The sequence below is a fragment of the Rattus norvegicus genome, chromosome 19 (genome assembly GCF_021556685.1).
Source record: "Rattus norvegicus strain SHRSP/BbbUtx chromosome 19, alternate assembly SHRSP_T2T, whole genome shotgun sequence".
NCBI lineage: Eukaryota > Metazoa > Chordata > Mammalia > Rodentia > Muridae > Rattus > Rattus norvegicus.
In genome coordinates this window covers 22,168,243-22,188,711 of record NC_141552.1, presented here as the reverse complement: position 1 = coordinate 22,188,711, position 20,469 = coordinate 22,168,243, and the positions used below count along the sequence as shown (strand labels likewise).

At 43.1% G+C, this 20,469-nt stretch overlaps 4 protein-coding genes across 7 annotated transcripts in view; 3 read left to right on the top strand and 1 right to left on the bottom strand.

Moving 5' to 3' along the window:
• LOC147999107 (uncharacterized) overlaps window positions 1-20,469 on the top strand; it is a 924,037-nt gene that overhangs the window by 703,378 nt on the left and 200,190 nt on the right. The window lies entirely within an intron of this gene.
• Window positions 1-20,469, bottom strand: part of LOC147999110 (disks large homolog 5-like) — a 260,765-nt gene that overhangs the window by 107,996 nt on the left and 132,300 nt on the right. The window lies entirely within an intron of this gene.
• LOC147999116 (disks large homolog 5-like) lies at window positions 249-4,916 on the top strand. Its single transcript, XM_087595402.1, has 6 exons — window positions 249-375; window positions 1,411-1,570; window positions 2,753-2,896; window positions 3,530-3,696; window positions 4,413-4,518; window positions 4,644-4,916. Exons 1-5 carry the CDS (start codon window positions 249-251, stop codon window positions 4,475-4,477), a joined length of 663 nt encoding a protein of 220 aa, XP_087451528.1. The 3' UTR covers window positions 4,478-4,518; window positions 4,644-4,916.
• Window positions 14,408-19,262, top strand: LOC147999115 (uncharacterized). Its single transcript, XM_087596148.1, has 6 exons — window positions 14,408-14,582; window positions 15,759-15,918; window positions 17,110-17,241; window positions 17,876-18,042; window positions 18,763-18,868; window positions 18,986-19,262. Exons 1-5 carry the CDS (start codon window positions 14,456-14,458, stop codon window positions 18,825-18,827), a joined length of 651 nt encoding a protein of 216 aa, XP_087452274.1. The 5' UTR covers window positions 14,408-14,455; the 3' UTR covers window positions 18,828-18,868; window positions 18,986-19,262.

Here is a 20,469-nt window from a genome sequence, read left to right as displayed (position 1 = left end):
GGAAGCAGGAGATGCTCAGTGGCTCTACCCCAGGAAAGGCTCCTGGAAAGGGCACCTCTGCTTTTGCTCAGTACAGGGAGAACATTAGCTGGGAGGCAAAGTCTGCTCCCCATGACATCTGCTGTCCCTTCTTGGACATTCTATTGTCTCCTAGAGAGTTCTGGCATCCTCTGTGATGTCACCAGACATCAGTGACAACCAGTGCCCTAGTTTCTCTCAGTCTGAGTCTGGCAGTTACAAGCTAAGTCATGTTTTCCCATCTTCGCAAGCGTTTTGGGAGGAGGAACGTCGATTGTGGAGAGACTAGAGTGAAGGGGTCTAGCCTTTCGTCTCAAAGTAATGATGGACAAAGACAGCACTTCTGCGGAATGTTTAGTAAGTTCTGGGCAGTACATTTTGAGCTCCCTGTCAGGGGGGCTGCAGGCTTAAGCTGACCTTTCTAGCAATGGGCCACAGCAACTGGAGCATCTGAAAAGTAATTGAATTTCCATGAATATCACAATTCCTTAAAGTCAAGAATTTCAGAACTTTAGTTTCCCCAAACCCACAGGGAGGATATGGTAAGGCCAATGCTATTATACTGTGAATTTCTGGCCTTTACTTTTACAGTGCATTTGTTAGGTTACATTGATATAATAACATGATCAGGAGTCATGGAGGGTCCACCTTTTCTGAGTTTAGACAGGGCAGCACTGTATTTCACTCTCATTGCTTCTTTAAATACAGTGGGTATCTGACAGTAGGAACAGGGGGAGAATTGTGCTCCAGGCAATAACCTTATTTTCTTTGACCTTCTCTGATTTTTTCTAACTGGCAGGGTCATCATTAGCTTTATATATTAGAGGTTGTGTGTTACACACATTTTTCTAAAATACCAAAACTGTTTGGAACATGTGGACCAAGATTCAGCCTGTAACCTATTGGAACTTCTGGGGCATTTGTTATTTCATATAGGGGAATTGATAAGTCTGTTGAACATGTCCTCCCTGGAAATGTGTTTTCAATCCAAAGTTGTTGGCCTAGAGTATCAGGGTAGGACATCTGAGTGTCTCCAATCACTCAAGTTTTGTGGATGGTGAATTTATCATCTGAGTTCTGAAACCACAGGGGTGAGGGTCCTTAAACCAAGTTGTACCCTGTTCAGTTGATGATAATCCTGGAGAAGCCATCTCCATGGTACATGTAAGCACGTGATGTCCAGCATAGGGAACACCTGGCTGCTTACATCTCTTGGTGTCTATAGAGTAGTGGGAGAACTGAGATCCACTGAGGAGGCCTCTTAAGCATAGATCAATCGCCTTGCAGTGACACTGGGTTCCAAGCTTGTTCTCCTGTTTAGGCCTCACTGTGGTCTATGTACACTCTATGCATTCTCCCCATGCAGGTTCACTTTTGTTCTTCTACCTACAGACACTGGGAGAGAAACATCTTCCCCTGAAACTGCCCTAAGCGAGAAGCAGGCCAAGAAGGAAAAGGAGAAGCTGATTAAAGAGCTGCAGCTCATTACTGAGGAGAGAAATGACCTGAGAGATCGCCTGAGGTTTCTGACAGAGAGATCTATGAAACACAGGTATGAATTGCTCCAAACGTTCTTGTTTCATTCCTGGGTCTGCAAGGTCACCTTCATCTCATCCTATTAAGGTTTTGGGTTCTAGAAAGCTGTGCCTCCCACACCCGGTGCCAAACCTCACCTCCCATATAGAGGAGATTCAGAACCTGACCCTTCCTGAGGAGAGAGATGGACAATAGACTCATCTGCTTCCATTTATTGAAAAGCAGGATTTGTGGTCTGAATGAAGAATTCAGGGATAAAGTCAGGGAGAGTGAGTTCCCAGTGTGCATTTGCAAAGCCCTTGATTGCTGGTGGCTTTGCAAGATTGTAATTGCAGTGAGTTTATGGTGAGTCTCTGTACTTGCTAGGCAGGGGACTGAGTGCTGGAAGATCCAGGCAGCAGCCTGAGGGGCCTGGTCCCAAACTGTTCATCTCAATGTTTGACTAGAAGTTGTCAGGCTCAGCCCTGTTTGTTATTGTCTGTGTGTCTGTGGGAGCCCCTCGGAAACAGCAATGGTGCATGCATTTCTCCTGGTTCTCACAGTGCTCTCTGTTTCCATATTTGCTTTTCTCTTTCTCTGACTCTGTTTACATTTCTCTTTTTTTTGTGGGTGTCTCTCAGTCTGTGAGTCTGTGTGTGCATACATCCAAATGCATATGCACAACTGTTATATGTTTATATTTCCCTCCACACTTGGAATCTAGGGGTCTATGTCTTGGCCTGAGTATTTACCTGTAACACTTTCATGGTGATGTGAATGCTTTGTTCTGGGAGCCCCACTGTCAACAGCACAGTTCTTTGCCTATGTGGCAACGTTTGTCGGTTTATTTGTATTCCTTGTGCAGATTATAATTTTGTGTTGATATATGGTCTGTTATCGGGACAGGAAAAAAGTAATCACAGGTTTCTGGCTGTGTTGGGGTGGGGGAGCATGGAGAGGTGTGGCCTAGGCTCTTGATAGCTCAACTGGCTTGACTGCAGATTGCCTCTTGATTGAACAAAGGGAGCCAGGGAAGCCTCAATCTGGATGCTGAGATTCTGGTGTCCTGGACGCAGAAAAACACGTTTCTGAAGCTGAAGAAGATCCAATATGTAGAATTCAGAAGGTGTCCTTCCAGGGCTGGGGTAGTACAGGACCCACCCTGAGCTCATATATTCCTAAATGCTGATGTTCACTGGATTCTATCATTTGGGGCCAGGCCACACTTCAGACCAAATCCATATTATGAAGACCTGGAGAGAATGGAGGAGTCAATCATGTCAATTCTGCACAACTTAGAGATGGAGAACACTGAGATCCATGAGAACAGCCATAAGCTGAAGAAGGAGATTACCTTCTCTAGGTAAGTCCTGGTCAGAAAGTCTATCACCTGTGGAATGGCCATTTCTGACTTTCTTTGTTCTGGATTGGACAGTCTTCAGCTATGATTCTATCTCTTGTGCTCTTTACACATCAGTGTTCCAGGGTCATTAGGACTCAGTTTTCAGTTCCATAAAAGACTGTTACTCATCCCAGGATTGTCTAGGCATCTTCAAAAGGCTCTAGATAGAACAGCACTGATTGAAGTCAGCAGAAGGTTATTAGGCTGACCTGGGCCTATGGTGTCAACCAGGTTTTACCAAACTCAGTGCGTGCACCACATGGTTAGCATGACCTTCCCTTGGTTCTACTGACCTCTTTTGTGGGTGTTTGCCAACTACTAATTGATGTTGCCCCCATGCATTGGGCTTTCATGGATAGTTGAAGATCCATGTTCTTTTTGAGAGATGTGGACACTAATTGGTGCTGGGGCCAAGCAAACAATTTATTCTTCCCTGAATTAACTCTTTGTGGTTTGTGCAGGAGCATTATATGTATCGAGATGTATTTTATTAAGTCTTCATGGGTATCTGGGACCTGGTAGAGTTAGTGGGACTTGGGAGTATGAATGGGAGAAAGGGGCAGCATGATCTTATTATGCAGACTGTATTTCCAGAAACCTGCTCAGCCAGCTCCTGATGGAGAACACATGCAGGAAGAAGTTGGTCCCACGGAAGCAGGGGAGCAAGGAGGGACATCTTGAGTGTGCACTGAACCAGAAATATTTGGTTGACTTCAACAAGAAAGATAAAGACCAGCAACGTCCAGACCCAGCATCATCAGGTAGGGACGAGCAGATGTGTTAGCTTAACAATATCTGATAAAATTTGCCAGTTTGATATATCTTTGCTTCCTCCTACCTCCTTTCTAATTTACACTCATAACCAGCCAACCACCTCATGTAATGGCATTGTTCATTGCTCTGCCTATGCACAAGTATTCTGGGAAGTTAACCACTTTTCAGAAACTGAATTATTTTGCAAGTATATTTTGCTGCTCTTTTTGAAGCTGCATTATAGAAATGGTGACAGATCAATAACATATCACATTATGCACATGCACGTGATAGATTGGATGCTATTTAGAGTTTTGAACAAGTTCTTGGTTCTTGACAAATGACAAGTGGTCATATGACTTCTTGTGTAGGAAGCACCTTTCCGGGATAAGAGCCAAGTGCAAATGTCAAATTAGTACTTGTCATTGGCTTTAACCTTGGTGACATATGGACATCTCCTTTCTTCCTGCAACCCAATGAGGTCCCTTCCATTGCCCTGTTCTTGGTTTGCACTGGTATAAGTCTGGGTCCCATATTGGCAGCCCACATTACTGTGAGGGTTGCTGGAGATTTTGCCCTGCCCACAGAGTTAGCAACAATGATATCAGTTAAAAGGTCCATGTCGACTGTCCAAGAGAACTGAGGTAGTAGAGGGCAGCATTCTGACAGCTGGCTTGCGTTTCACCACCAAATCAGTGTCTGAAAAACTGCCTTCCTCTCCCAGGTCTCAGAAAGTACAAGAGAGCTGGAATTGGACACACCCCAGTAAGAGAGCTTCCTGAAGAATAAGTTGCTTTCTCAGGAGTCCCTGATGACAAACATCCTGAATGGTAACAACATTTTTTTTGGGAGAGTATTCTTCCTCAGAGTTAATTTGTCATTTCTTAGAGACCCTAAATTTATATAACACTAAGCCAGCCTGACTGATTGAGGTCTTACTCACTTTCTTCTTCAGAAAACACCACTTGAGAGACAGCTTGGGGGACCGCCTTTCATTATGTGTGCTAGAGGAGAAACAGCAATACATCTGTGCTTCTACATGTTCGTTAAGAATATGCTGTTTAGAAATATTTTTGTTATGATTTTAATTGAAGTTTTCATTTTGTTGTTTCATATTTATATGTTCTTGTTACTATTTTTCACTTTCAAATATTTTTAAATATTTTTATTCATTTTAATCCTGTTCTGTTGTAAAAATGTATTCGTTATGAATAAAAATTGAATTCTATCTCTTGACTCTTAAGACCATCATTCTTACTCAAGGGTTCTGTCCCCTCCTGTGGACTTAGAACTTACAGATAGAGATGTATCTCTGCATGTTCCATGGAGCCTGGGCTAATAAGTGAATTCAAAGTCACCAAGGGGTACCCAGTGTGACAGTGTCTTTTGTGTGGATAATGTGGCTGTTTCTCCGACACACACTTTGTAATGTAATCACTGACATGCTTTACCCAATTGTTAGGGTCCATGTGGTTCTTCTGAGAGAGCAGCAGATGCTCTACCCTGTGAGTCATCACCACAGCTCCTGCAGGTGGCTTTTGTTATTCCACATGAGGTGCTGTATTAGGTGGACAGGATCACCTCCAATTAAATAGAGAGATCTCAGGAGATGTATGTTCACAGGGAACTTACTGAGCTGTGCGTGCTCAACGTGTTAGGTTGTCAGGCATCCCTACAGGGCTCTGGTGTCCCCACTGCTCATTGAACATTGGGGATCATCCTCCAGCATCACTTAGTTTTCATATTAGAGCAGATCTTTCACCTGTTATCAATGATGGCCATATGTTTTATGCACATCTGATAAAATACTGAATAGAAACTAGCTTCCTGTAGGCCAGATTGGCTTAATCAGTTTTTTGATTGTTAGCAAGAACATTATCTTAATCTAAGCAGTTTAGGGAGGAACCTCAAGAGCATCCATAGTGAATGTAGCCTGCAGCTGTGAACACAGGTTTCTTTTGGAGAGCAGGCCTGTGCAAGCCCAGAACTGAGGTGGGACAATTCAAGCTACCCTTTTTCCATGGCCAATCTGGGATCGTATTGAGAATGTATTTTTTCCAGGTGACTCATTTCCAATTTATGGAATTGAACTAACTTACTGAGAGTGGAGGTGACTCAGAGAGTTAAAGTACAGAAGGACCAATCCAGAATGTCCACAAAAGCTTGCTGTCACCCCAGGGCTTTTAAAAGCTCATCAGGTATAGAGAAACAATGTAGTATTTGGTTATTCTCATGCTTTGGTTAGTCATTCATTATAAGCTGAACATGACACAAAAAGAGTCATCTGTGTCACAATAGAAGCTAGTTGTAACTAGATTTACACCACACTATCACATCACTACCGTATTTGAGGTTCTCAGTTACTATCTAAGAACCTGGAAGAGGCCTGGGTCTTGCTACACAAACTCATAATTTATGTCTTCATGACACTGTGTGCTTTGTTCTGTTGATGCTACCATTGGCATACAACACCTTGGATACTTTGTGCTGACATCTGTGACATGAGACAATAGTTCATGTCATCCTAACCTGAATAAAATGTCCTTAGAGTACAGTGTGGTAGGAGGGGCCTTCTTTTCCTGTGAGATAGCAAAACATTTCCAGTCTCCAGTCAAGTCTGTCAGCCATTGTCCAGTGCCTGTCTTGAAATGTCCACCTTTGAAGCTGAGAGTCTTCATCGAGGCTGCTCTGTAATTTTGTAGAAGATTAATAGGTTCCAACCCTAGTATTTAATTCAGTGTGACTGTACTTGCCGAACATGCTCATAGCCCTGTTATCACCCCTAGCCCTCTGTGCTTTAGAGAAAGAAAATAAAGAACCACATTGCACTTGAAATTTCTCCTCCAACAAAAGGAGAGCCTGCATAGGGCCTTTAAGTAACTCTAAGCCCCAGCTTCCCCACAACTCCCTCCATCAATTCCATTATTGGTGTGTTTTCATTACTGTTCACTTTCTTTTTTGTGTGCAAAGAATGTGCACCATGTCAGTAAAGTGTGTGTGTGTGTGTGTGTGTGTGTGTGTGTGTGTGTGTGTAGTCCCTAGTGAAAACTGTCGAGGTGCATGCAGTCTCATGTTACTACTGTCCCATGGCACCTTGCAGGGAACACTGAAATGGTGGCTACTTTAATTCAACCTAACCCGGGTGTGCATGGTTTTCAGTAAGATTTTGAGGTCATCACCACTACAGAGAGCAGAAACAGCTTCAGTAGTTACATGTTGCTGTTAACAAGATGAGGCCAAACCTCATCCCATAGAATGTCAGGTAGGATTTGATGGCAGGAAATTAATTCAGGGTTCAAATCAAATCAGTCAATTACAAATAAAGTGAAAAATACAAAGTGTCAAGAGAACCAAGTCCTGTGCGTTGGGTTTTTTGTTTGTTTTATTTATTTTTTGTTTCTTTTTTTGTATTTTTGTTGAGAAGATCCACCAGAGAGGCAACCCCTTCTTCAAACAAACTGCACACCGGAGACAATACCTAAATTGACACAATTAGAAATGAAAGGGGGAATCTAACATGAGGCAATGAACAAATTCAACAACCATTAGGTCTTACCTCAGAGGCCTTTACTCCAGAAAACTGAAAATCTATTTGATATTGGTATTTTCTAGACAGATAACAATTACCAACATAAACACAGATCTGGGAAGGTACATGGATAATTCTCAGAAGAAAATAGGTACTGTCAGTATAGTTTGCCCCTCCCAAAATTAAAAAGCAAAATTTCTGGGCCATATGGCTTTAACGCAGAATGCTATCAGACTTTTAATGAAGACCTAATAACAATAGTGCTTCAATTATTCCACTATATTGAACTAGATGGAACATTGTTAGACTCCTTCTCTGAGGCCATAATCAACCTGGTGTCTAAACCACACAAGGAGCTCCCTACAGAGAGTGTAAGCCAGCCAGGGGGCCAGGGTGAGTGCTCATGGTGGGAGGGACTAGCAGAGGTGCTGTGGCCTTGGTGTGCACAGGCTTAGGGCTGGGGCAGGGTGCGTGGTGAGTGTCTGTGGCCACTTGACCTGGGTCCCAGTGGGCGCCCAGGGAGGTCACAGGCCAGTTGTGCATCTTCTCCCTGTCTGCGGGGCTTCTGGCCCAGCCAAGCACAGCCTTCATCCTGGACATCCACAAGGACAATGAAATCAGGAAATGGGGGGATCCCCTGAGCCTCTCTGGCTTCTTTGGCCCTGCGCTGCAGTTGCAGTCAGAGGAAAAGCAGCTGTGAGTTCCCCAACTCTTCCCAACCCCTCAGGTCTCCATGCCTTCCCACTCCAGAGAGGAGGAGGGCAGGGCGAGCTCTGCTGCTGCTCTTCCATGCACCCAAAGCCTAACTTTTGTCTGGAGGTCACTGCTTGCCCCTGACCTTGCCCCTGACCATGAACTTGCCCCTCCCCCTACTCCTGACCCTGCCTCTGCCCTAGGCACCTAGGGGAAGTGAGGAGAGCCTGAAGGACAGACCCCAGGCCAGGACCCCCAGAGACTTGTGTCGCCCATTTCCTAGAAGTGTTATCCTCAATTCTCCACACTGGGTTTTGTTTGTAGGGAACTGGCAGGTGGAGGGCTTTGCTGAGCCTGGGATAGTGGTGGGACTTATGATTGAGGGAAGTCTTTCAGGGAGTTGGAGGCCTCTCTCAAACTCTCTGACCATCAGATACCCTCCCTGATTTGAGCGCCCTGGGGAAGTTGGGAAGCCACTTTTCCCTGTCCTGTGTGACTTTGCCTGAATGTGAGCTCTTCTGCTGGAGATACTGTCACATGCTTCTTTAAAAGCACCTGTTCCTCAGATCTAGATCAGCTGCGAAAACAGGCTTCTTCAAGTCAGGTTGAATGCTACCCCTCCCAGCTCAGAGTTGATAAGATCCCCCAGCACAAGTGCTGGGTGGGTCCCAAGGAGGAGTTAGAGCAAAGTGCCCCTTCTGAGAAGTGACTTCCGAGATGAACAGACCAGAGAGAACAGAGTGCATCCCAGGAGAGAAGAGGCCAGGATGATTTAAAGTGGAGAAAACCCGCATGTCCACCATCTAACAACGTTAGGGTTTGTGCAGATGTGGACTTCAGAATCTTGAGGTCAGATTTTTCTGAAAACACCTGCTAAGTGAAGGTGAAGTCTACTGTGGGTGGGATTGTCCCAGGCAGGGAGGGGATCTGACTCTGCAGGCCTGACCAGCTTCTTCATTCTCCTGAAACTAAGTGTTGGTCAGCTGTAAATCTGAAGTGAGAGTTGGTTTTTGTCAACAAAAAGGATGAGATTTCAAGTCTCACACATTATGTGAGACACACATTTACCCACGGGGGATTTGAACTCACTTCTATAGAAGTGACTGGGGCGAACAGAGGGAAAGCATTCTCACCTATAGCATTCTGTCTGTATCAGAGACTACAGGGACTGGATTCCTGGACAGACATGGCCAAGCAGACACACCGTGTAATGGGGGGAAACTGAGGTAAGAAATATCCTGGGGACAGTGATTTCAGATTGTTTGTGCCTTTAGCCAGGAATCTCTTTTGCCATTAAGGCAAGCAGCCTTGGGCCTGCTAACTTGTCACTACTTCAGGGGTCTCTGCTCTCACACCTGCATCAGGTCCTCCTCAGATGAAGGCCTCTCTTAAAAAAAAATAAAAATGTATATAAAGCAATGTTTCTCAACCTCTGGGCCACGACCACTCACAAACATTGTATATCAGATACCTTGCATATTATGACTTATAAGAGTAGCAATATTAGTTATGAAGTAGTAATGAAATAATTTCACGGTGGGAGTCATCACAGCATGAAGCGCTGTATTACAGGTTTGCAGCACTAGGAGTGTTGAGAAACACGGCCATAGAAGCTGACACATGGGAGCAGACCAGAGAATATTCCTCCATTCACATAACAATTAAAACACTAAATGCACGGATCAAAGAAATAACATTAAAAGGGGTAAGGTATGAATATCCAGTAACAAATGATTTCAGACCTATCTGAATTGCACCAGACTTCTCAATAGAGACTCCAAAAGCCAGAACATCGTGGGCAGATGAAAGGCAGACCCAGGCTCCTATACCCAGCATAATTCTCAGTCATCATGAATGGAGAAACCAAGATATTTCATGACAAATCCAAATTTAAACAATATTTTTCTCTAAGACAGCATAACAGAGGATAATAGGAGGAAAACTCCAAGACACTGAGCTAAACTATAACCAACAAAAAGCAAGAAATTAGTCACCTTGCAATAATTTCAAAAAAAAAAAAAAAAGAAAGGCAAGCACACAAACATAATTTCACCTACAACCAGAAAAAGAAGAGAAAGCAGCAATCATTGGTCTTTAATATCTAACCAGACCCTCTGTCACCCATTCCCCAGCTCCTATGGACCCCTTTTGCCAGCCAAAGTGTATACAAGGATGGGTCTAAGGTTCTAGGTCACTGTGTAGAAAAGGATTGATTGACTTACCTGGCATTAATGCGCTGGTAGGCCCTTGGCTCTTGTGAAACATGTTGCCCACCAAATAGGAATCCTAGAGGTGTGAGGGGGGAATGGATGTGTATGGGAGGGGAGCACTGTCATAGGCAAAGCTGAGCAGAAATGGGAAGTGAGGATGATGAGGGGATACTGGAAAGGGGGCCACATTTGAAATATAAATAAATAAAATTACCAATTAATAAAAAATAGCCAAGAATAAAATAAAAAGTGAAAAGGTAAAAGAAAACTTACAGCAAAACAAAACTAAAGAAATCCCTGTAGTATATTGGTCTAATTCTGCTTGTATTTAATGCTAATTTGTGGAACTCAAGACTGGCTAATCCCCAAAAATCTGACCCTGCTCCCAGTTAACTGTGATTATGAAGAAGCCAACAGCCAACAGCTGCACAGCAGAGAGATGGGGGAGGGGAGCTTTGAGGGCTTTGCTAGACAGGATCATGAGGAGGGAAGAAGGAAGAAGAAGCTGCCAGAGAATAAAGGAAGAACATGTGTGATGGAGAGGAGAGAGGAAGAGGAGAGCAGCCATGGTTAAGGGAGAGGAGAGCCTGGTCCTGAGGGCTGTCCAAGGGGAACTAAGAGCAGCCAAGATGCTACACAGTGAGTAAGAGTTGAGTGTTATTGTTTGTAAAGTAGATCTGATGCCATGGAGGGCAGGCAGCTGCCCAGCTACTGTGCTGATTAAGGCATAGTATACATAAATTTAACACAATATGTATAACCAGTAAGACAGCGCTGTAGAGGATCCTAAAAGGATTACTTTAGTTTGAAGGGAAGGATAAAATGCCAGAGGAAACAAGAAATAATTTAATAAAACTATGACAGTCAATCAAAAGAAGCCAATAAAAACCACAAAAATTAACAAAATGACAAAATTTAATACATAGGTTTAAATAATATTTGCACGTCACTAAACTCAATTCCCCAGTAAACAGACATACATTTAGCCAGAAACAGGATCACCATCATGAGAGTTGTAGAGGATATACTAGGGAAACAGACCTAAGACACAGGTTCCTATGGCGATTCAGTGCAATTTCTCTATCAATAAAAACCAACAAGCTCTAGAGTTAAATGTCTGTGTTAGTGCTGACCTACACCACCAGACATATATTTTCTTTTAGGTAAATAACAAAATCATGGGGCTTACAATGTAATCAAATATCCTGAAACATGAGTTTGCAGTGTTCCCTACACTTTTTAAATCAAGTCTGACTACCATTTTGGTTGTTTCCAATCTTCTCTGAGTGGATCATCAAGGGAATCCCAAGGGAAATCAGAAATGGGTTCTTGAAGCTGTTGCACAGGCCCAGTATAGACCTAAGTACCACAGAAGAAACCTTGATTCTTATCACAATGGATCATTTCACCATCCCTCTTGTCACATAACTTATGGCACAATGTCACCTCTCCTGACTTTAGCTTCTTCTCCTAAATGCTGCTGAAGGGAAGATTTGGTGTCAAGGGGTCTGGATTCAAACCACACCAACACTGAATTCATTTAAATAAGTGTAGTTCATTGAATGCACACACCAATACAGTTCAACCAGAGCAACAGCTCACAACTGTGTACTGGACATTGGTATGGCCCAGCTCATTGCAAGATCCACATGGGCTCATGCACAAGTGCTGGATGCTGCTGTCTATGGCCCTGACTCAGGCCATTTTACACATAATTGTTTTTATTTTCCTGGATTCTAATGGGTCCTACGTGAAACTCATAGTTGGGGAACTTGTTAAGATTAACAAATCTCATAACATACAGAACATAACAGGGTATGTTACCAGCACCACACTGTTCAATGTCAGATTTTTTTGTTTTTCTTAGTTTGTTTCTTGGCATCCATGATGTGGAGGCATATTACAGAACAATAGGAAAGAGCTGGCTGCTGTGTAACAAATTTGCTGCTATTAAGGTAGGTACGGGGGCAAGACCTCAGCAGTAGCCCTTAAGATGGGAAGGAGATGATGTGTTTGATAACTGAAAGGAACTGCCTCAGCTGTGTTTCTCTGCCTGCTCAGTGCCCATTCACCATCACTCTGTCCCTGAAGAGGAACTCAAGGTCTGCCCCCTGCTGCCTGTGAGCCAGGACTAGGCACAGAAAGGCAAGGCCACAGTGCTGGTTTCCAATCCCTCAGTAATGCTGGATTTCCAATAGCGTACTTGTATACACAAATACAGTGTGGTAAGTTGCAATAGATACTAATCATTTCTCACATAGGGCAGCAGTTGATTGCCTACAACTAATTCTATTTAAAAAAAAGAAACCTGGCTCTTGTATAAATATACAAAGAAATATCTAGGATGGTGGGGGATGAATTCTGCCATGGACTGAACTCGTGGAAATGGGGTTGGGAGAAAGATGCATGGTTAAATAGCCCACTAGGTTCACATTGTGTCAACTTGATTTAATCTAAGGACAAAGAAGTGGAGTTTCTCTGATCGCTTTCTTCTAGTCCCTTTAAAGCATCACTGGGGTTTGAACTCAGAACTTCACACTTCTTGATGGGGCAACAACACTCAAGGAAGCTTGAGACTGTCATAGGCACAGTATTATGCTACATATACAGAGTAGAAAATACTAAGATGTTCAGATGGTGATGTCCATTTGTATGCACTCTTAATGTGGACCTAAGGAAAGAGAGAGATCAAGGTCCTTAGAATAGAAAGATCAGTTCCAGTTTTTTTTCTATCATTCCAAACTGAACGGCTGGTAGGGAGAGAATGGTAGATAATCGAGAATTATTAGATGATGCTTTGAATGAAGTGTGGGTTTCTGTGCTGGCTTTAGACAGGATCTCAAGTATCACATGTTGCCCTCTCCCTGGCTGACCAGGTTCACTCTGAGCTCAGATGAACCTCTTTCCACTTTCCAATACATAGGCTTACAAGAGTGGCCTCCAAGGACTGTGAGGACAGCATTAGCCTTTGACAGTTGAGGTGTGTAACCCACAACTATAGTTTTAGCCACGTTTTCCCATGTCTACCAGCTATTTCAGATTGTTGCTGTTAGATGCCTGACAATCAAGGACGCATAAAAATACCCTGATAGAGAGCAAGGACATGGTGATCACATCCTTGCCTCTTCTGTATGTTCTGGATGAGGTTTGTTAAAATTCCAATATTGCAAAAATCTTTATATAGGGCCCATCACATTAAGGGTCACTATGCACTGTTCTATCTAAAATGGCCTAATCAGAACTGACCACCAGATAACACTTCCTGCAATCTTCATATGAGAGAGAAGCTTGAGCTTTTTGTTTTGACTTTTTCTCTCCTCTTTCTTTCTTGTTTTTTGCTATATAAGTTGCTATATGAATTTGCCCCCAAAATTTGAACTACGGAAGTGATCTATCAGTGTTAATGTGTGCATTCTATAAATTATTCATTATTTACTATGATAGGTGGTTTTGTGTTTGGTGGGGTGGACATTTCCCAGTGTACAGGTGCTGGGACCTTGCTCTATCCACTTAATGGATAAGCACCATTTAGCCGTTTATGTGCATCCCCTATATCTCTTGACTATTTTATTTTTCTGATAAAAGCACATGATGTATCTTACTCAGGCCTGTGAGCAGTGCTCCTTTGGCAACATTGGTAAAGAGAAGAGAACCCCACAAGCAGCATGAGGTTCCCTTCACTCGTGCTCCCTATATTGCACTTTCCTCTGCCAACTGGTCTCCACACCTTTCCTAGCACCATAAAGACTTCAACTCTTTCTCCTAAGGAATTTTCTGGCAATTGTCGATTGCTAAGCACATGACTTCATGAGTGTTCCCCTAATACACACCCATGTTGTAAACTACCATGCAGACTATTTCTTGATGTGATTTAAAGCACCCGTACATAATGAGACAGGAGAACTTTTGACTGCATATTCAATCTGGTGTGAAATCTCAGGAAGGTTTAATGGCTAACATTGGTGAATGAGGACAATTTGAGTTAGGATGAGACATTTTGGGGCAAGATATGGAAGGAAACATTCATTTAGATGCATAGGAATTACTAAGGTTTTTATAATCAAGCCTTGAGGAAAATTTGGCTTTGGAAGCAGGAGATGGTCAGTGGCTCTGCCCCAGGAAAGTCTCCTGGAAAGGGCACCTCTGCTTATGCTCAGTACAGGGAGAACATTAGCAGGGGGGCAAAGTCTGCTCCCCATGACATCTGCTGTCCCTTCTTGGACATTCTATTGTCTCCTAGAGAGTTCTGGCATCCTCTGTGATGTCACCAGTGTTGTAGTGACAACCAGTGCCCTAGTTTCTCTCAGTCTGAGTCTGGCAGTTACAAGCTAAGACATGTTTTCCCGTCTTCGCAAGCATTTTGGGAGGGGGAATGTCGATTCTGGAGAGACTAGAGTGAAGGAGTCTAGCCTTTCCTCTCAAAGTAATGATGGACAAAGACAGCACTTCTGGGGAATGTGGAGTAAGTTCTGGGCAGTGTATTTTGAGCTTCCTACCAGGGGGCTGCAGGCTTAAGCTGACCTTTCTAGCAATGGGCCACAACAACTGGAGCATCTGAAAAGGAATTGAATTTCCATGAATATCACAATTCCTTAAAGTCAAGGATTTCAGAACTTTAGTTTCCCCATCCCCACTGGGAGGATATGGTAAGGCCAAAGCTATTATACTGTGAACTTCTGGTCTTTACTTTTCAGTGCATTTGTTATGTTACATTGTATAATAACACCATCAGTATTCATGGAGGGTCCACCTTTTCTGAGTTTAGACAGGGCAGCAATGTATTTCACTATCATTGCTTCTTTAAATACAGTGGATATCTGACAGTAGTAACAGGGAGAGATTGTGCTCCAGGCAATAACCTTATGTTCTTAGACCTTCTCTGATTTCTTCTAACTGGCAGGGTCATCGTTTGCTTTATATATTAGAGGTTGTATGTTACAAATTTTTTTTTTTCAATACCAAAACTATTTGGAACGTGTAGACCAAGATTCAGCCTGTAACCTATTCACACTTCTGGGGCATTTGGTATTTCACATAGGGACACTGATAAGTCTGTTGAACATATCCTCCCTGGAAATGCGTTTTAAATCCATGTTTCTAAAATACCAAAAGTATTTGGAACATGTGGACCAAGATTAATCCTGTAACCTATTGGAACTTCTCAGGCATTTGGTATTTCAAATAGGGGAACTGATAAGTCTGTTGACCATGTCCTCCATGGAAATGTGTTTTTAATCCAAAGTTGTTGGCCTAGAGTATCAGAGCAGGACGTCTGAGTGTCTCCAATCACTCAAGTCTTGTGGATGGTGAATTTATCATCTGAGTTCGAACCCACAGTGTTGAGGGTCCTGAAACCAAGCTGTACCCTGTTCAGCTGATGATAATCCTGGAGAAGCCATCTCCGTGGTCCATGTAAGCACCTGATGTCCGGAATAGGGAACACCTGGATGCTTACATCTCTTGGTCTCTATAGAGTAGTGGGAGAACTGAGATCCACTGAGGAGGCCTCTTAAGCATAGACCAATCGCCTAGCAGTGACACTGGGTTCCCGGCTTGTTCTCCTGTTTAGGCCTAACTGTGGTCTATGTACACTATGCATTCTCCCCATGCAGGTTCACTTGTGTTCTTCTACCTACAGACGCTGGGAGAGAAACATCATCCCCTGGCACTGAACTAAGCGAGAATCAGGCCAAGAAGGAAAAGGAGAGGCTGATTAAAGAGCTGCAGCTCATTACCGAGGAGAGAAATGACCTGAGAGATCGCCTGAGGTTTCTGACAGAGAGATCCATGAAGAACAGGTATGAATCGCTCCAAATGCTCTTGTTTCATTCCTGGGTCTGCAAGGTCACCTTCATCTTATCCTATTAAGGTTTTGGGTTCTAGAAAGCTGTGCCTCCCTAACCACCCTGTGCTAAACCTCACCTCCCATATAGAGGAGATTCAGAACCTTGACCCTTCCTGAGGAGCGAGATGGAAAATGGACTCATCTGCTTCCATTTATTGAAAAGCAGATCTTGTGGTCTGAATGAAGAATTCGGGGATAAAGTCAGGGAGAGTGAGTTCCCAGTGTGCATTTTCAAAGCCCTGGACAGCTGGTGGCTTTGCAAGATTGTAATTGCAGTGAGTTTATGGTGAGTCTCTGTACTTGCTAGGCAGGGGACTGAGTGCTGGAAGATCCACTCAGCAGCCTGAGGGGCCTGGTACCAAACTGTTCATCTCAATGCTTGACTAGAAGGTCTCAGGCTCAGGCCTGTTTGTTATTGTCTGTGTGTCTTGCACTCTGAGACAGCAATGGTGGATGCATTTCTCCTGTTTTTCACAGTACTCTCTGTTTCCATATTTCTCTTTCTCTTTCTCTGACTCTGTTTTTACATTTCTCTTTTTTGTGGGTATTTCTCAGTCTGTGGGTCTGTATGTGCATACATCCAAATGCATATGGACAACTTTTATATGTTTATATTTCCCTCCACACTTGGAATCTAGGGGTCTATGTCTTGGCCTGAGTATTTACCTGTAACACATTCATGGTGATGTGAATGCTTTGTTCTGGGAGCTCACTGTCAACAGCACAGTTCTTTGCCTATGTGGCCACGATTGTCTGTTTATTTGTATTCCTTGTGCAGATTATAATTTTGTGTTGATATAAGGTCTGTTATCGGGACAGGAGAAAAGAAATCACCGGTTTCTGGGTGTGTTGGGGTCGGGGAGCATGGAGAGGTGTGGCCTAGGCTCTTGATAGCTTAACTGGCTTGACTGCAGATTTCCTCTTGGTTGAACAAAGGGAGCCAGGGAAGCCTCCATCTGGATGCCGAGATTCTGGTGTCCTGGACGCAGAAAAACACGTTTCTGAAGCTGAAGAATATCCAATATGTAGAATTCAGAAGGTGTCCTTCCAGGGCTGGGGTAGTACAGGACCCACCCTGAGTTCATATATTCCTAAATGCCGATGTTCATTGGATTCTATCATTTGGGGCCACGCCACACTTCAGGCCAAATCCATATTATGAAGACCTGGAGAGAATGGAGAAGGCGGTCATGTCAATTCTGCACAACTTAGAGATGGAGAACACTGAGATCCATGAGAACAACCATAAGCTGAAGAAGGAGATTACCTTCTCTAGGTAAGTCCTGGTCAGAAAGGCTATCACCTGTGGAATGGCCATTTCTGACTTTCTTTGTTCTGGATTGGACGGTCTTCAGCTCTGGTTCTATCTCTTGTGCTGTTTACACATCAGTGTGCCAGGGTCATTAGGACTCAGTTTTCAGTTCCATAAAGGACTGTTCCTCATCCCAGGATTGTCTAGGCATCTTCAGAAGGCTCTAGATCTAACAGCACTGATTGAAGTCAGCAGAAGGTTATTAGGCTGACCTGGACCTATGGTGTCATACTAGGTTTTACAAAACTCAGTGTGTGGACCACATGGTTAGAATGACCTTCTCTTGGTTCTACTGACCTCCTTTGAGGGTGTTGGCCCACTACTAATTGATGTTGCCCCCATGCATTGGGCTTTCATGGATAGTTGTAGATCCATGTTCTTTTTGAGAGATGTGGACACTAATTGGTGCTCAGGCCAAACAAATAATTTATTCTTCCCGGAATTTACTCTTTGTGGTTTGTGCAGCAGCCTTATATGTATCGAAATGAATTCTATTAAGTCTTCATGGGTATCTGGGTCCTGGAGGAGTTAGTGGCACTCGGGAGTGGGAAAGGGAGAAAGGGGCAGCATGATCTTACTATGCAGACTGTATTTCCAGAAACCTGCTCAGCCAGCTCCTGATGGAGAACACATGTAGGAAGAAGTTGTTCCCACTGAAGCAGGAGAGCAAGGAGGTACACCTTGATTGTGCACTGAACCAGAAATATTTGGTTGACTTCAACAAGAAAGATAAAGACCAGCAACGTCCAGACACAGCATCATCTGGTAGGGTTGAGCAGCTGTGTTAGCTTAAAAATATCTGAAAAAGTTTGCCAATTTGATACATCTTTGCTCTCTCCTACCACCTTTCTAATTTACACTCACAACCACCCAACCACCTCATGTAATGGAATTGTTCATTGCTCTGCCTATGCATAAGTATTCTGGGAAGCCAACCACTTTTCAGAAACTGAATTATTTTGCAAGTATATTTGTCTGCTCTTTTTGAAGCTGCAGTAGAGAAATGGTGACAGATTAATAACATACCTCATTATTGCATATCCACGTGATAGATTGGATGCTCTGTAGTGTTTGAACAAGTTCTTGGTTCTTTGACAAATGACACTCTGTGGTCATGTGACTTCTTGTGTAGGAAGCACCTTTGCGGGATAAGAACAAAGTGCAAATGTCAAATTAGAACTTGTCATTAGTTTTAACCTTGGTGACATATGGACATCTACTTTCTTCCTGCAACACAATGAAGTTCCTTCCATTGCCCTGTTCTTGGTTTGCACTGGTATAAGTCTGGGTCCCATATTGGCAGCCCACATTACTGTGAGGCTCTCTGGAGATTTTGCCCTTCCCAAAGAGTTAGCAACAATGATATCAGTTAAAAGGTCCATGTTGACTGTCCAATAGAACTGAGATGGTAGAAGGCGGCCTTCTGACAGCTGCCTTGCATTTCACCACCAAATCAGTGTCTGAAAAACTGCCTTCCTCTCCCAGGTCTCAGAAAGTGCAAGAGAGCTGGAATTGGACACACACCAGTAAGAGAGCTTCCTGAGGAATAAGTTGCTTTCTCAGGAGTCCCTGATGACAAACATCCTGAATGGTAACAAATTTTTTGGATGAGTATTCTTCCTCAGAGTTAATTTGTCATTGCTTAGAGACCCTAAATTTATATAACACTAAGCCAGCCTGACTGATTGAGGTCTTACTTTCTTCTCAGAAAACAGCACTTGAGAGACAACTTGGGGGACCTCCTTTCATTATGTGTGCAAGAGGAGAAACAGCAATACATCTGTGCTTCTAAATGTTCTTTAAGAATGTGCTGTTTAGAAATATTTTTGTTATGATTTTAATTGAAATATTCTTTTTGTAGTTTCATATGTATATGTTCTTGTTACTGTTTTTATCTTTTCAAATATTTTTAAATATTTTAATTTATTTGTTTTAATCCTGTTTTGTTGTAAAAATGAATTCCTTATGAATAAAAATTGAATTCTATCTCTTGACTCTTAAGACCATCATTCTTACTCAAGTGTTCTGTCCCCTCCTGTGGACTTAGAACTGACAGCTACAGAACTCTGCATGTTCCATGGATCCTGGGCTAATAAGTGAATTCAAAGTCACCAAGGGGTACCCAGTGTGACAGTGTCTTTTGTGTGGATAATGTGGCTGTTTCTCCGACACACACTTTATGAAGTAATCACTGACATGCTTTACCCAATTGTTAGGGTCCATGTGGTTCTTCTGAGAGAGCAGCAGATGATCTATCCTGTGAGTCATCACTACAGCTCCTGCAGGTGCTTTTGTCCTTCCACATCATGTACTGTATTAGGTGGACAGGATCACCTCCAATTAAATAGAGAGATCTCAGGAGATGTGTATTCACAGGAAATTTACTGAGCTGTGCATGCTCAATGTGTTAGCTTGCCAGCCATCCCTACAGGGCTCTGGTGTCCCCACGCCTCATTGTGGGTCAGGATCATCCTCCAGCACCACTTAGTGTCCATACTAGAGCAGATCTTTCACCTATTATCAATGATGACCATATGTATTCTGCACATCTGACAAAATACAGAATAGAAATTAGCTTCCTGTTGGCCAGATTGGCATAATGAGTTTTTTGATTGTTAGCATGAAAATTATTTTAATCTAAGCAGTTTAGGGAAGAACCTCAAGGACACCCATAGTGAATGCAGCCTGCAGCTGTGAACACATGTTTCTGTTGGAGAGCAGGCCTGTGCAGGCCCAGAACCTAGGTGGGACAGTTCAAGCTACCCTTTTTCCATGGCCAATCTGGGATCATATTGAGAATGTATTTTTTCCAGGTGACTGATTTCCAATTTATGGAATTGAACTAAATTACTGAGAGTGGAGGTGACTCAGAGAGTTAAAGTACAAAAGGACCAATCCAGAATGTCCACAAAAGCTTGCTGTCACCCCAGGGCTTTTAAAAGCTCAGCAGCTAGAGAAGCAAGGTAGTATTTGGTTATTCTTATGCTTGGGTCTAGACATTCATTATAAGCTGACCATGACACAAAAAGAGTCATCTGTGTCACAATAGAAGCTAGTTGTAACTAGATTCACCCCCACACTATCACATCACCACTGTATTTGAGGTTCTCAGTTACTGGAAGAGGCCTGGGTCTTGCTACACAAACTCATAATTTATGTCTTCATGACACTGTGTGCTTTGTTCTGTTGATG

Bases quoted from the DNA above. Each gene is read 5' to 3' on its own strand.
- LOC147999116 (XM_087595402.1), top strand. From the start codon at position 249: ATGTTTTCCCATCTTCGCAAGCGTTTTGGGAGGAGGAACGTCGATTGT. The intron at 376-1,410 runs GTAAGTTCTGGG...TTCTACCTACAG, and splicing joins GCACTTCTGCGGAATGTTTA to ACACTGGGAGAGAAACATCT. The intron at 2,897-3,529 runs GTAAGTCCTGGT...CTGTATTTCCAG, and splicing joins AAGGAGATTACCTTCTCTAG to AAACCTGCTCAGCCAGCTCC.
- LOC147999115 (XM_087596148.1), top strand. From the start codon at position 14,456: ATGTTTTCCCGTCTTCGCAAGCATTTTGGGAGGGGGAATGTCGATTCT. The intron at 15,919-17,109 runs GTATGAATCGCT...GCCACACTTCAG, and splicing joins GAGAGATCCATGAAGAACAG to GCCAAATCCATATTATGAAG. The intron at 17,242-17,875 runs GTAAGTCCTGGT...CTGTATTTCCAG, and splicing joins AAGGAGATTACCTTCTCTAG to AAACCTGCTCAGCCAGCTCC.